The 16,042-nt window shown below is 48.5% G+C and overlaps 1 protein-coding gene across 11 annotated transcripts in view; it reads right to left on the bottom strand.

The window, feature by feature from the left end:
• Window positions 1–16,042, bottom strand: part of EPB41L1 (erythrocyte membrane protein band 4.1 like 1) — a 117,463-nt gene that overhangs the window by 77,921 nt on the left and 23,500 nt on the right. For 3 of the 11 annotated variants that reach the window (XM_046678409.1, XM_046678401.1, XM_046678402.1), the window contains exon 1: window positions 8,797–8,885. The exons of 5 other annotated variants lie outside the window; for them this stretch is intronic. In XM_046678409.1, coding sequence (XP_046534365.1) covers window positions 8,797–8,833 — 37 coding nt within the window. In that variant the 5' untranslated portion in view covers window positions 8,834–8,885. Of the gene's footprint in view, window positions 1–8,796; window positions 8,886–11,036; window positions 11,128–16,042 lie in introns of those variants that run through there. 3 more of the 11 variants (XM_046678404.1, XM_046678400.1, XM_046678412.1) reach the window with 3 other exon arrangements.

The raw sequence follows: 16,042 nt of genomic DNA, 5'->3' as shown, positions 1-16,042 counted from the left end.
AGCCCAGACCATCCCTGCCTGAGCCACGCCACCCAGGGGCCTCTCTCTGCAAAAATCCTTTTAGAGTGACCATTGATGCTTCCCCCCCTGCTCAGCCCATCTGAGTAAGCCTCCCACCTCCCATACCACCGTAGTCTGGTTATTAAGGCAATGAGCACCCCATAAATCAGGTAGCTTGGACAGCGTCAATGTAGCCATCAACTGGTTTCATCTTTCTGGAGGACACTTTGGAAAAGTGCAAAGCCTTAAAAGTGTGCACACCTTTTAACCCAGAAATTTCTCTTCTACGAATTTATACTGTGGGAACAACGGATTGTCACAAAGATGTAGTTATAAGAACATTCATCCGTTACATACAAGAGTCTTGTCTTATATACCAGAGTGAAGCAAAAAATTGGAATTAATATAAATGTCCAAAAATAGTGGGCACATTATATAAATAGTGATGCATACATATCTCGAAATATTATCCTGCTGTTAAAACATAATGTCGTGGATCCATGTGATTCTATCTAATAACGTTCATAACCTAATACAGAATTTTAAAAAGCAGATGCAAACTGGTATATGTAACATATGATCCAATTTCTATAAAATAGGTGTTTGTGCATGCATAGAAAAAAGAAAACTGGCAGGAAGTATACAAAAAATGTTTGCAGAAGTTGTTTTATGACAGTGGAATTATTTCTTTTGTGCTTGTTTGGGTTTTGTTTGGTTTCGTTGTTCATTTTCTGGTGTGTATATGTGTGTGAACATATATTATTTATATAAGAAAAGCAACAAGAAAGGCCCATTACCCTCCCCTCACTCACATCTTCTTGACTGCACCATTCAAAGCCCTTCCTGGAACCTCAGCAGAGCCCCCACCCGATCGGCCACCACTCTTATCAACTCTCCCTCTGGCTTTGAACTTTGTTGCCCTCCTCAGTTGCCCCCTGGAGTTTCACCAATTGGGGGCCCATCCAGCCATTCCCCACAGTCCCCTGCCACAGGCCTTCACAGTGAAAGTCCCCTCCTCCAGCGCCCAGTCCAGGAATCTCATCCAGACGGAGAGAGTCCAATCCTTTTGCTTTACAGTAAGGGAAATAATAATTACTATAACAAAGATAAGAGCGGTGGTGAATCTCCACATTGACACTTTGTCTTCCTGTTTATACAGTACTTTATCATACACATTTCACTTAACGCTCACAACGGCTTGTGAGGCAAGCATTACTACTATACCTATTGCACAGATGAGGAAACTGAGGCCCAGTAAGCATAGCAGTACAACTCTTGTCAAAGGTCACGCATGAGTCAGGATTCAAGTGCAGGTCTGACTTTGACATCTAAGTAGTTAAACAGAAGAACTGAACAGGTTATCCTGAGCCCATGTTCTAAGGAGACATATGCTACAGAGCCCCTCCTCCCAGCTGAGCTCACAGTTGCTACACCACCGTCCCCCGCCTAGAACCCCACAAAAGCCCATCTGGGGCCACGTGCCCTGCATCTCTGCACCAGCCTGTCACTCCCTCCCAGCTCTGGCAACGGGTCCTTGCTGCCTCCTCAGGTCTCCTAGCAACGAGACAGCCTGCAGCGCCACTTTCTCCACCTCTGGGCTCCTCCATCTCAGGCCCATCTCACAGAGGGAGCGGGGAGCCAGCAGGCTCTTCTCATGGGGTTATAGCACCTACAGGTGGCAGGGGCAGGGAGACAATGAGATGAAATCAGTCTGCATGGCCCCCACTCTGGGCCTGCTCCCAGCTCCACATTTGGGGCCCTGGCTTTGGCTGCACTATCCTTTTCTTGAGCTTCTGACTGTCTGCTGACTGGGATGAAAAAAGAAGCTGAATCCTAGGGCTTGAATTCTAGTCAGTTCCAATTTACTTTTGCATTTTTGAAATGCATAGAATCTTCCCACTAGAATATTAATACTAAAAATAGCAATAATAAAAGTGCTAGTAACAAAACAGCTACTTTTTCTTTATTCAACACCCATCTGAGAAGCAGGAGCTATTATCCCCATTTTAGAGATGAGGAAACTGAGATGTAACTTGCCTAAAGGCTCCTAGCTAATGAATAGCAGCACAAGAATTTGAACAAGTGTGTCTGACACCAAAGTGTATGCTCTGACCACTCCACCACACTGCATCTCTTAGAAATCATCTGGTCCTACCCCCTTACCACATAGATGGGGAAACAGACTGAGAGCAGGGAAAAGATTTGTAATCAGCCAGCAACTACTATGTGCGACACACTGAGCTGCAAATGATGAGAAGTTTCAACTTGCACCTTGTTGGATGGATGGGCTGTGACCATATGTTGATAATTGTCAAAACTGAGCAATAGGTTCATGGAAGTTCATTATACTATTCTCTACTCTTCTGTATGTTTGAAATTTTCCATAAAAAAAAGTTAAAATAAAGAGAAAAGGATGACAGAAATATGGCTGATGAGCATGTAAATTTTAAGTCTGTCTTGAACTTACAAAATCAGTAAAATCACCCACACTTACAGATATTCTGCTCTAACAGTTTTGAAGTTCAGAAAAAGGCAAGTGTACTGGAACTCACTTAGTAGCCTTTCTTTCTCCATCTTTCTATAAAATTTTCTGCCTGTGTTGCTAGGACACCAGGGAGCCAGGGAGAATCCCAGTCTGACTGGCTGGGCCCTCTCCCTTCCTACACTGCCGAGCTGGGGAGTACAGTGTCCCTGCCCCCAGGGAGCTGACCCTATTGGGCAGGCTCTCTGTGGATTCACAAGTCACATGATGCAGAATGACATCCTGTCAACTGCTGGGAGAGAGGCAGCTATAAATTCAGAGAACTATGATTAGCAAGCAAACAGGCCTCTCACAAAAACTTCCTAGCAGTCACAGGGCCTTTGCTCAAGTTGCTCGAAGTTTCCAGAGAGCAGACACACAAGGCAGGAGACCGAATGACAATGTGAGCATGAATGAGAGAGAAACAACCCAACGGAGGCAAAAAATTTGATAGACAGGCGGAGAAAGAGAGGCCACTGGGGGGCAGTACAGCATAATGGTCAAGGACTTTGGCTGCAGGTCAGAGCTCTAATCTCCACTCTAACGCTTCCTAGCTGGGAGACTTTGAGCAAATAACTTCACCTCTCTGAGCTTTTATTTTCTCAGCTGCAAACTCGGGATCATTCTCCTATGATACAGAGTGGATGTAGGGATTGAATAAGGCAATACATGTCAAGTGCTTAATCCATCTCCTGGCACATAGAAAGCACACAATAAATAGTGGCTTAAAAAGAGTGTCAATCATATGATCTAGCAATTCCACTTCTGGGTATATACCCAAAAGAAGTGAAAGCAGGATCTTAGAGAGATATTTGTACATCCACGTTCATAGCATTATTCACAATAGCCAAGAGGGAGAAGCAACACAAGTGTCCAACAAAGGATGAATGGATAAACAAAATGTGGTATATACATACAATGGAATATTATTCAGTCTTAAAAAGGAAGAACATTCTGACACATGCTACAACATGGGTGAATCTTGAGGACATTATGCTAAGTGAAATGAGCCTGTCACAAAAGGACAAATACTGTAAGATTCCACTTATATGAGTTATCTAGAGTAGTCAAATTCACAAAGACAGAAAGTAGAACAGTGGTTTCCAGAGGCTGGGGGGAGAGAGGAGTGGGAAGTTACCATTTAATGGGTATAGAGTTCCAGTTTTGCAAGACAAAAAGTCTCTGGGGATGGATGTGGTGATGGTTGCACAACAATGTGAATGTAAGTAACACTATTGAACCGTACACTTAAAAATAGTTAGGCTCAGGGGCTGGCCGGTGGGGTAGTGGTTAAGTTTGCGTGCTCTGCTTCAGTGGCCCAGGGTTCGTGTGTTTGGATCCCAGGCGCAGACCTACACACCACTCATCAAGCCATGCTGAGGTAACGTCCCACATACAAGATAGAGGAAGATGGGCACAGATGTTAGCTCAGGGACAATCTTCCTTAAGCAAAAAAGAGGAAGATTGCCAACAGATGTTAGCTCAGGGCCAATCTTCCTCACCAAAAAAAAAAGTTAGGATGGTAAATTTCATGTTATGCATACATTATCATGATAAAAATTTTTTAATTAAAAAAAAGTGTCAACAGAAAACCAAAAAAAGAGTAAGAGATGAAGCTAGAGAAATAGGAAGAACTGGAAAAGTGAGGCCATATTAAGACAGAAATGGAGTGATGCAAATGGGAGACACACAATTTGCATGCACACCCTTTCAAAGCCATCAGGCTCAAATGGAGGAAATTTTCAGCAGGGATTTGCGTGTCCAGGACACTCAGGGTCTGCTCTCTACTCTCAGTTCTGCCTCCACTGAAAAGCTGTTCTGATGATCTGTGGGAGAATCTGGCCTCATCTCTCTTCCCTTCCTAGAATCCACAGGGAAACAGGGAAGGATCAAAGCCCAGAAGGCAGTGAAGGAAGGAATAACAGGTATACATGGCAACTTCCAGGTGGTAGAGAAGCATGTGCAAAGGTCCTGAGCTATGAGCTCTGTGTGGGGAGCACTCCAGGGTGGCACAAGTTCAGGTATGCAGAGGGAAGTGGGAAGGAGAGAGTGGGGCAAATGGTGAAAGGCCTTTACTGACCACCTACCACATACTGGACACTGTCCCACATCATCATCTCAGCAATCTTTAAAACAATCCTAACAGGCAGGTATTAAAATACCCATTTTATGGAGAAAGAAATGAAAATTCAGATAGATAAAGTGACTTGCCTGAGGAAACAGACAGTAAACAGAGTAGGGATTCAAAAACCAGCTGACTCAGCCCATGGGATATCAATATATAAGGCCAAGACCATGGGCTCTGGAGTCAAGAATCTCAAATCTCACTCTACCCCTCACTAGCAGTGTGATCTGGAGAAAATCACTGAACATTCTGAGTGTCAGTTTCCTCACCTGTTAAGTGAGAATGACCATAGCACCTATGTCATACGGTCTTAAAAGAATTAAATGTAACATTGCAAGAAAAGTGCATTGCATGCAGGAACGCTAAGAAACATACAGTAACTTTTATTATTCATCATTCTTAGGCCTCTAGGCAGCCCCCACAGACAGAGCTGCAGCCATTGCTTGTCCATGGCTGAGTCCAGGGCAGTCTCTGGAGCGAGAGGCCAGGCCCAGACCCCTGAAGGAGCTCTGGAGTCAAGGCTGGGCAATAACCGTGCAGGAGCAGCAGGAACATCCTGGAAATGACCTCCTCCACTCTGTTCTCCACTCCACAGCCTGGAAAAGTTGTTCTGCAGACGCTCAGCAGGAAGCACTCTAAGCAGTCTCTGTTTTCATGGGGTGAACATAATACAAACCACCAGGGCTGCCAACTCACCTACCCACTGGCCTCCACCACGGGCTGACTCCCGCCCCACAATGCCTTCCGGGCCAGGTGATCTACAATCAGAGAACATCAACACCGGGAGATCATCTAATTCACCCCTCGTCGTACAGATGGGAACACCGAGGCCTGGAGATAAGTGGGGACCTGCTTACGGTCACACTGTGAGCAGTGGCAAAGCTAGACCACAACCCTAGGCCACCCAACAACCTGGTCTGTGGAGTTTCTGGTTTATTTGCCATCCCTACTTTTTGTTGTATCGAATTTAAGTTTACATATTCAAATTTCAAGAGGTTTAGTCACTCCTACAAGCCTAATTCAGGAAGGATGGCCTTATGGGAAAGAACTTCAAGGATAGACAGCCTTGGGTTCAAATCCCAGCTCCACCACTTCCTAGCTGAGTGGTCCTTCACTTATTTATATATCAGAAGACAATGGAGGGCAGCAGCTAAGAGCGGAGATTACAATCCTAGCTCTGCCACTTCCTGGCAGGCGAGTCACTTTACCAATCACTGCTTCAGTTTCCTCTTCTGTAAAGCCTGCCTCACATAGTCACTTCAGTATAGAATGAGAAAAATGTAAATAAAGGATCTGGTCCAATGCTTGCTATGGAGTAAGTACTCAATAAATGATGTGTATTGTTCGTACTATTATCTTTAATGCTGTGATTGGAGCATGTTGCCAGCAGGTAGGAAGAAAGCAGCTCAGTCTCAAAGCTCTTGCTCCCTCAGCTCCCCTCATGGAATCATGGAGTGTTAAAGCTGGCAAGGGCCCCATTTTACAGGCTACAGAATTGAGACCCAGAGGAAATGACTTGCTCAAGGTCATGGAGAAGGTTAATGAGATAGTTGAACTAGAATCCAGATCTCTTGACTCCTACTGACTTATTTCCATAAGCATAAGCTCTTACTCTCCAGGCAGCTGTGTTTGTACACGGATTTGGAGGAAAGGGAGGATGGTCTTTCAGACCCCAAATACCAAAGTGTAGTTGGCTTCAGCCAGAGCAGAACTAGAGCAACCTTGCCATCACGGCAGGTGCAGGCCAGAAGCAGGGCAGGACTCTGTGCTGGCAGACCAGGCCAGCTGGGCCAACAGCCAAAGCGGCACCATAGGCACAGCTTGGGGCCCTCTCATCAGCTACATAATAAAGTAATTATGGGATTATGGATAAAATTAGTCACTTGTATAATTATTTTGCTTAGAACAAGAACAGAAAGGGCCTTTTTGAAGAGTTGCTCCTTGGCCCCTCCCAAGAGTATTGCTGCAGAGACGCAGATGAGTGAACACACACACAAACACATATACACACAGCAGTGATGGCGGTGGATGGACAGGACTGCTTGGCTTCCTGTGGCAATGCCTCAAAGTGGGGTCCACACCAACCAGTCCCAACCCTGAAAACCAGGGGCTACTTTCTCTGATGTTTGCCTCATGGAACACCTGTGTCACACTGTCACAGGGTACATGTTTCCCCTTGAGGCCCGCCATCACAGAGAATCTGGTAATACTCTTATGCATCTTCCCAATCGCAGCATAATTAGATCTGGGTTCCCCTGGCCCTTCCTTCACCATGGAGGTTGGTGGTGCAATTCCAGCAGTACCCAGGGGTCCACTAATCCAGAAAGACCCCTTGTATTGGCCACTGTGATAGAATAATGGCCCCCAATGATGTCCATGTCCTAGTCCCTAGAATCTGTGAATACATTACTTCAAATGGCAGAAGGGACTTTGCACGTGTGATTGGGCTAAGAATTTTGAGATGGGGAGATTATCCTGGATTATCCAAGTGGGCCCAGTGTAATCACAGGGTCCTTGTAAGTGAAAGAGGGGAACAGGCGAGTGAGAGTCAGAGAAAGAGGTGTGATGATAGAAGCAGAGGTTGGAGTGATGCCATTGCTAGAAGGGAGCCACAAGCCAAGAATGTGGGCAGCCTCTAAAAGTAGAGAGAGCAAGGTACAGATTCTCCCCTGGAGCCTCTAGAAGGAACGCAGCCCTGTCAACACCTTGATTTTAGCCCCATAAGGCCCACTTTCAGACTTCTGACCTTCAGAACTACAAGGTAATTAAATTTGGGTTGTTTAGAGTGAATGAGGGGCTGGAGAGAAGATGGTCCAGAGCAGCCCCTACACACAGGGAACAGGCTCTTCATACCTGAGGGGAATCAAAAACAGTTCTTGCCCCCTCACCCTGGACATTCGGGCTTTAAGGTGGCACAGCAGTGGCACTAAAATAGGCAAGATTCAAGTGGGCAAGATTTACTGAAAGGCATCCACAGCCTTTGACCCAGAACTCCCCTCCTGGGACCTCACCCTAAGAGTCATCATCTGAAACACAGAAAAGGCACTTTATGCCACATATATTGCAGTGTTTTCACAAAGGCAAAACCTGGAAACAATTTGGATGTCCATCAACAGGAAAAGAGGTGAACTGATCATGATTTAATGTACTCCTCTGTAACAACACAGAAGGTAGCTTGGCATACATCGTTCAGTGAAAAACGCAGGACAGCACTGAAGATGCACTAGGGAGGATTATGGCTACGTAAGGAGAGAGCAGAGGAAAAAAAGTTAGAAGGAAACATGCCAAACTCCCAACAATACCCAGCAGTCATTTTTTTCCTCTTCCTGTTTTCCAAAATCTCTGTACTGTGTTATTACTTTCATAATTAAAAAAAAAAAACAGTATTATTTAAAAAACACCAATAACAGCAATGGAGCCCTGAGAACCCACACACTGAGTGGGCAAGGAGAGAAGAGGGAACGCGCGAATGAGAGCAGGCCAGAGAGGTAGTGGGAGAGCTGGGAAGAAGGGTGTGGAGTTGTGGAGACCTAGGCAAGAGAAGGAAGTGGGGACCCTTGGGAGGCGCTGGTGACCCGACACTTACCCCTACGCCCCCAACTGCGTTCACAAGGCAACCCAGATGCCAAGAAGGCTCTAATCATCAACTCCCACACATTCTCCACTGAGGAGTCTCAGAGTGCCGCCACCGTGGCCAGTTTCCCCAGGAGGAGCATTTCCAATGCAAACCAGGCACCCAGGAGAAACAATGATGGACCACACCCGCGGCCTGCACTCCCATCCCAGCCGAAGCAAAACAGAGGAGACCTCCCATAGGAGAGCCTGGCCAGGATTTTCTCGTGTCTTCAAGATAAAGCTCTCTTGGTCCATAACTCACCAATTCTACCACCTATGTTTCCACAGGGACCCACATTCCACACATGCGCACACACACACACACACACTTGCTTCTTGGGCTCTTCCTCAGCCTCTTTGAGGCATGTCCCTTAGCTTCTGTGCCTCCTTGATGTAAGCAGACACACAAACACACCCAGAGGCACATCCCGTTCACACGTATTCCCCACCCCCACAAGCTGCCAGTCTGCTTTCTTCTCCTGAGAACCCTCTTCCTCCCTCTCTCCACCCACCTCATCACGGACCCCAGACAAACCTGAGCACAGGAGGGAAGGTCCCCCAGCAATTCCCATCTGACTTCACTGTCGCATCCCTGCCTCCACCACACCCATGACCAGCAGTGGCCAAGTCTGGGCTGCTGCTTCTACAGCCCAGAGGTGGATGGAGACTGGGACACAGAGCTAAAAGCTATACCAGCTCTGGAGGTCGATGACCTAAGAAGCCGCCTCTGACCCTCAAGGTAGTGAGTCAACAAGAAGCAGGGCTGAGTCACTACCAGCTGTCCCCTATTACACCCCCATTGCAAGAAAACTGACATCTCTTACTTCAGCCCACAGCCCAAATGTAGGGGCCATCCTCCCGGTCAGCCTGTGGTAATGAGCGTGGCTGAGCCAAGACAAGGCCAGTACCAATTAGGCCGCCCTCTTTCCGCCAGTGAGCTCAGCCTCATTACTTTGCTCCATTTTCAGCTCATCTGAAAAATCCTCATTTGAGGTCCCTGGAGGATCTTAAAAGTATTATTCAAACATTAGCTCTGACACATGGCCTCCTCCACTCAGACATCACCCGCCCAAGGCAACACTTTTCTCTCTGCTTTTTGGCACTGCCAGGAAGGAGTAGCATCTACGGTTTGTCACGTGGCATCACAGGTCCTGCCACCTCAAGCCCTCCTCAATCTGGACTTCCCCCAGCTCCCTGCCTTTTTTAGGGGAGAGACCAGGGAAGGGAACTTGATGCCTCCTGTATGGCAGGCATGTCATCTCCTTCAATCTCGCAATACTCCGTGAGTTTACATTATTATTCCTGTGTCTTAGATGTGGAAACTGAAGCTGAGCAGCCCTGTCAAGGTCACCTAGCCAATGTGTGGCCAAGTTAGGCCTGGAACCCAGGAATGCTGAGCTCTGGGCTCTTCCAACTGCCCCACTCAGCCCAGCACTCTCTGCTCTGGATGCTGCTCAGCACTGCTCTGAGCAGAGATGGGGCATCTATCATTTGCCCTCTTTGGCTTATTACTCTGAGCCTAAGTCCAGTTGGAAAGGATGAGACAAGAGGGGCTGCAGGATTTGGGGCTTCTAGGAGAGGCTTCAAAGAACACAACTTTCCCAGGAAAAAAACAAAATGAAACAATGCTAAAAGCCAGTTGCAACTCCCTATTCTGCCCTGCATCGTACAGGGACTCCTACAGGAGAGAACATGGTCAGAGCCCAAAAAGAGACCAGTTGGGAGTACAGGAGGTGGAGAAGTAGAAGATTTGAGCTGTGTGGTCATGGAAGTCAGAGCTGGAAGGACCAGAGAGTTTAGCCCAATGCCTCTGTTTTTACAGGTAGGGAAACGGAGGCCCGGAGAGGGGAAGAGACCTGCCCAATGCAAAGAGTGAGTCTGTGGCTGTGCCAGGATTCAAATGCAGGTCCTCTGACTCTTAGGTTAGCTTTCCTGGACCTAGAAGAATGAAGGGCCTAGAGCAGATGCTGCCTGGGATAAATGAATGAGTGAACGATCAAGGGGACCCATCACCTCTAGAACTGAGGGGGTAGAGCACAGAAACCAATGCAGTGCTTCCATGGGGACCCCAGCCTCGCTCTCATCTATCACCCCATAGAAGATGTAGACAGGAGGGAGGCCCTTCCATTCACCAAAGCTCAAGCTCTACCAAGAGCCAATCACAGCCCTTGAAGGAGGAAGAAACTTTGGTTCCCCTAGCAACGCAGACAAAGGCCTCTCCTGAGCACAGCAATCAGCTGGAATAGGGATGTGGACTGTATTCACCCCATCCAGATGGGGTTCTCCCCTTCTTTTCTCATAACGAGGGAATCAGTTCAATCCTTCTGGTTTTAGTCCCTAATCTCTAGCTACTCCTCCGGGCCCATCTCAGATGAGAAGGAGGGGTATGCATGGGCTTCTGAGTTGGGGGCTTAGGACAATGACTGAGTCCTGCCCAGTCTGTGGGGGTCTGTTGTCACCAGGTGTGTGCCTCGAGTCAGGACGGGGGCCTGTGTGGATGTTCGTCAGTTCATCACCCACACACCCCTCTAAGAGGTAGCGCCAGCTGCAATACTCAGAAAAGCCTGGAGCTGGAAGGGAGGCACCTGGCCCAGGCCCAGCTCTGGTATTAATTCACAATTGGACCTGAGCATTCAGGTCTCATTCGATTTCTCTCGGGGCCTCATTTTCCCCATCTATGAAGTATAAAATCTAAGACCTAGGGTTCTCTGAAATAATAGCTCCCAGTCTACACTCACCAAAAGAATAATGGCGGGGGGACAGGCAGGAGCTTACCTTATACCACTTTTAAAGGTGGCCTAGCCCTGGTCCAGAGCCTTGGAATATACAACACGTTCCGTTAACTGGAATTGTCTCTTTCTACACACTTTGAAGAGAAGGAAGAAAATCACAAGAAAACCGGTGGACTCTCAAAAACAGCTTCCAAATAAATTCCCCAGCTTTGGCCACCTACAGGTGAAGACAACACCCGCTCCCTTACCCAGTCCCCAGCCAGGCAGGGAGGAGGTGTGCGCAGTGTCCCCACACTGGGCTCTCTCATCACTAGGCGAGGAGTTAATCACTCAGAGATTTTAGAAAAATTTTCCACACTGAGAGTCAGAACAAAAAGAGAGGTTTCTCAGGAAGCTTCTCAATTCCCAGAAAATTCACACTACTGACATCAAAACCCACACAGATTCGCTACACTTTCAGCTCTATAATCCCTCCGTCACCCTATGGAGAAACCCTGAAGCCATCCAGGATGCGGCTGCTGCCCCTCCCCCTTCATTCCCCACACCCATCAGGCCCACGCTCCGTCCACTGTCTCTCTTCAGCCACTCTCTAATCTATTCCCTCGTCTCCACTTCCACACACCTGAGTTTAGGCCCACCACTTCTCACCAGGGCCACACCAACAGCTTGCCCATTGGTCTCGGGCCTCCAGCTTTGCCTGCCCAACCATCCTCCCACTGCCAGAAATGGGATCACATCATCCCCAACCCAACACTCTGCAGTGGTCCTCATTGCCCCCGGATCAAGTTCCAGCTCCTGGCCCAATATACACATGCTACAGGATCTGGGCCTGCCTGCCACTCCACTTTCTTTTCTTGCTGTCCCCAACACACACAGCAAACTCCCATCACTCCAAAGCACCCTCCTGTCATGACTCTGTACTTTTTCCTTTGTACTTATGGTTCCCTTTGCCTGGAATGCCCTTTCTGAACCCCCCACTGTGGAATGAACATGACAACCACCTTTACTGAGTGCCCAGTATGCACCAGGCTGTCTGCTAAGCCCTTTGCATGCACTACTTCATTGTCTTCATTGAGACCCTATGAGGCAAGTACTAAACGCAGCCTGCTTACAGACAAAGAAACGGAATCAGAGATGTGAATGAGCCTGGCAGAAGTCACATGGTTGATAAGGCGAGAAGCCAGAATAGAAATCCGAGCATCTGACTCTCAGGTGGCCCCAATCCTCTACCCTCAGGAACAGTGCAGTGGTGATGTGGAATCAGAAAACACAGCATGTTCCCAACAGAGCCCCTTCCTTCTGAGCCTTCGGGAACAGCCTGCCTCAGAGAGCACCTCTGGAGAGGGCCCAGTCTGTTCCTCTTTGAGTTTGCCCACCAACCCTGCATTCCTCCCAACCACCAAGCATGGCTTCTCCAAGTACACAAAGTGTCTGAGCCCACACCTCAGAAGCAGAGCTCCATAGTTACATTAGTGGCCCAGCAATGACTTCCAGCCACTTTCAGGACGTCTAAACTCTTTGGCCAAGCATCAGGAACCGTCAGGATCTGGTACTGGCTCACCTTTTCAGCCTAAATTGCTCACTGCATCCCCTGCCCCCACACATGTGTGCTCTAGACACAATCAATTGGTGGGTATTTACCATCCTGCATGTTAGTTCTCACTAAAAGTTGCCGTTTACTGAGCACCTAGTAAGAACTATGTGCTAAGCCAGGCACTCAACTAGCACTCGTTTCCCTTAAACTCATTCATTCATTTAACAAATACTTATTGACTACCCACTATGTGTGATGCATTGTGGACTCAAGGGTGAACATGACATTAAAAATAAAAGACAAATGGTTACAAATTAAGATAAGCACTATGAGGAATCAAGAGGTGGAGGTAGAGAGCAATGTCGGGGGCAGGGGAGGGCGGTATCTAATTAAGCTGAGTCGTAAAGGACAAGAAAGACCCAAGGCTGCAAAGAGCCAGGGAAAGAGAATTCTAAGCAGAGGGAACAGCACATTTAAAGGTCCAGGGTGGGAAGAATTTGTTAAATAAATAGAGAGAAGTTTCCTGTAGCTGAAGTAAATGGCCAATAGGGATGACTGGAAAAGGGGAGCTCATTCAGCGCCCTACAGGCCATGGTAAGGAGTTTAGGGTTTATTCTAAGGGCAGAGGAAAGACACTAAGTGACATGGTCTAATTTGTGTTTTACAAATATCACTCTGCCACTTGGAAAGGAGACCTGAGAATATAGATAATGTGCATATTGTATGTGAAGTAACTGGCACAGCATTGGCTCAATACATGTTAATTCCCTTTTCCTTCTCCCTCTACCCCAATCCCAGGCTGGGAATGTCCTCTTTAACTCTTATTTCTTTTTCTGATCTATACATTGTCAGAATTTGAATTTTCTCAGGACCTATGACCTGTACTCTTTACTGTTAGATGTGGTCCAGCGAGAGGACACAATTTGGCCAGTGTCACACAGTGGGGCTGCAGCAGTGGTGGAACTTTCCTGCCTCCCCTCCTTCCCCTGATCTGGACCCTGGGTTGGTCTGAAAGTCAGGAGGAAGAGGAGGCAGCAAGAGCTGAGACTTCCCCCGGGTTCTCATTCTCCCTCTACCTCTTTATGGAGATGCTCAGAAAACCTGATTCTCAGGCAATTATGGGCTCAGGATAGGGGGTGAGGAGGGAATCTAGAGTAAGCCCCACCTCTAGGTATATGCTGTTCTTCTGCTTGAGTCAGATAAGGGCAGGTCAGACTATAGGAAGAAAATACTTCTAAGGGAGACTGGATACTTGCTAGGATGTTAGCTGATCCTATCACCATCCCCAGGAAGCAAGCAAGGGTTGTGGCCCTTATTTTACCCATTCAGAACCTGAGGCACTCAGTGTGCTATGACTCGCCCAAGGATGGAGAGAAAATAGCAGAGCTCTAACCAGAATCATTGTATGTGGCTGTTTGAGGATTACCGAGCCCCAAATCCCATTGTATAGATGAGACACTGAGGCCCAAGAAGGGAAAAGGACTTGCCCATCATGGTCACATGCTAAGGAAGCGGTGGAGCCAGGACTAGGAGTCTCATTGTCTTCTGCTTTCAAGCTCCCAATGCAGCCTCCCTTGACAAAGGTAGGGAAGGGGGCAAAGGTGAGGCTGGGGGTGAAAAAGGCAACAACAGGGCAGCTCCTCAGGCCTGCCCTGCTCCAGTTCCCAGCTGCTCATGGGTGTGGCAAAACCTGCCAAACCAGTCCCCATGCCAGGGACAAGTGGCAGGGCCCAGAGCTGCACGGGTGTGGGTAGGCCGCAGACACCAAGAGCTGGGGGGCAGGGAAGACACAGAGAGGCTCCTTAGCCTGGCCACACAGGCAGTGCCCCAGCACCAGGATGGGTGCTCACAGCTGAATTGCTCCATTACCTAGAATCAAGCACAGCCAGGACTCACCAGGCCTCCTGTCCCTATCTGGCAGAAGGGCCTGCCCTCTGCTCCCCTTCCTCCTCTGGATACTCAACATGTCAGCTGTCAGTGCCACTAGGGCGAGAGACCCAGGAACTTACCTGGGAAACATGACAAGAGGCTGGGGAACATGACAAAAATGACACACAGACATTCTCCCCTCCTAACCACAGCCACCAGGATGAAGTCCACCACCCTCCGCCTTGTCAGGGACATACGTGCTCTAGCCCTTGCCCTCCCCCAAACCTCAGTGACCAAGGCCCAGGAAACATAGCTGAGCACAATATGTGATTACGGGGGAGAGGCGGGGGGGGGGGGGGGGGGGGGCAGGTGTCAGGACACCTGTGTTTCCACGCAGCGTTGTGATACTTGGTGTAGACGGGAAAATCTGCCCTTTGGGTCTTCAGTTTCATCACCCTTCCTGTGGAGGGGCTAGGTCAACTCCATAGTTTCAGGGAGCCTTAAAGTTTTGTTCTCCCTCCACCTCAAACCCACCCCTTACCACCTCCTACCCAAGAGAAAATGTAAGAGATTATACCCACCAGTGTGCAGGGCCCCTGCTGGACAGGGCTGGCTTCCGTGTCAAGGGCTGCCTTGCTGAAACCTGTTCTGTCAGCACTAGCACCAGTCAGGGAAGCCAGGCCCACAGGCCAGCAGGAGGCTTCTCAGGCCAGACTGTGGGGGAGCTGATGATCCTACCGTCTTTTTCCTGGTGCTCAGAGCCCAGTTCAGAAACCACTCCCAAGGCCTGCAAAACCCAGGAGCCAACTGCTAGGCAGGAAAGGACCTTGGCATCAGCCAAAACTCCTGTGAGCATAGGACACGTGGGCCAGACAGGTGCCCCACAAACATCAGGGACTATCCTCATATCTCAACCAATCCCTTCCTTTGGTAGATGGGAAGGAGGAGGCCTAGAAAGAGGCAGGGAGCAGCCCAAGGTCACACAGCAAGGCTGTGGCAAAGGCTGAACCACTGTCCAGGCCTGACCCCTAGCCCAGGGCTTCCAGCACGTTTTGCCTCCCATAGTAGAGACGTTTTTCCAAATTCAAAATCATGCATCCCATGGAAGAACCAAGAGACAGCTCTTCACCACCCCTTGGGAGCTGCCAGAGACAGGTATGAAGTTCTGCTGCTCAATATCCATCATGTGTGTGCCTGCCATGTGCGCCTCTGTGTCCTAGCACGTGGGACAGTGCCTGGTATATGGCAGGAACTCAGTGAAAACTGGTTGACTAAATCAAGACTCAATGGAAGAATGACTGGAGGCAGAATCCACTGCTAGGTCCAAGCACTGGGGTCGGGGCTGGGGAGCAGGAAACAGGAGAGAAACGGAAGAGGGCTCAGGACCCTGCCAAGCTGTAGTGAACAAGCAGGGACACTGCTGGCCCACAGCTTCAGAAATGCTGGGCCCAAAAGTGAGAGGCAGGTTGCCCCTAATCACCCTGAATGTACGGACTTCAAGGCTTATGTGTGTGTTTGTGTGACTTGGCAAGGCCACCAAGCCAGTCACCCTGTTATTTATTCAGTCACTTGCTTACACACTCTCCAAAACCTAGGGAGTGAAAATCAGGGTATGTAACAATCGCCCCCACTTTTCTGTCAGTGCT

The sequence above is a fragment of the Equus quagga genome, chromosome 12 (assembly GCF_021613505.1).
Source record: "Equus quagga isolate Etosha38 chromosome 12, UCLA_HA_Equagga_1.0, whole genome shotgun sequence".
Classification (NCBI taxonomy): domain Eukaryota; kingdom Metazoa; phylum Chordata; class Mammalia; order Perissodactyla; family Equidae; genus Equus; species Equus quagga.
This window is presented reverse-complemented; position numbering and strand designations above follow the sequence as displayed.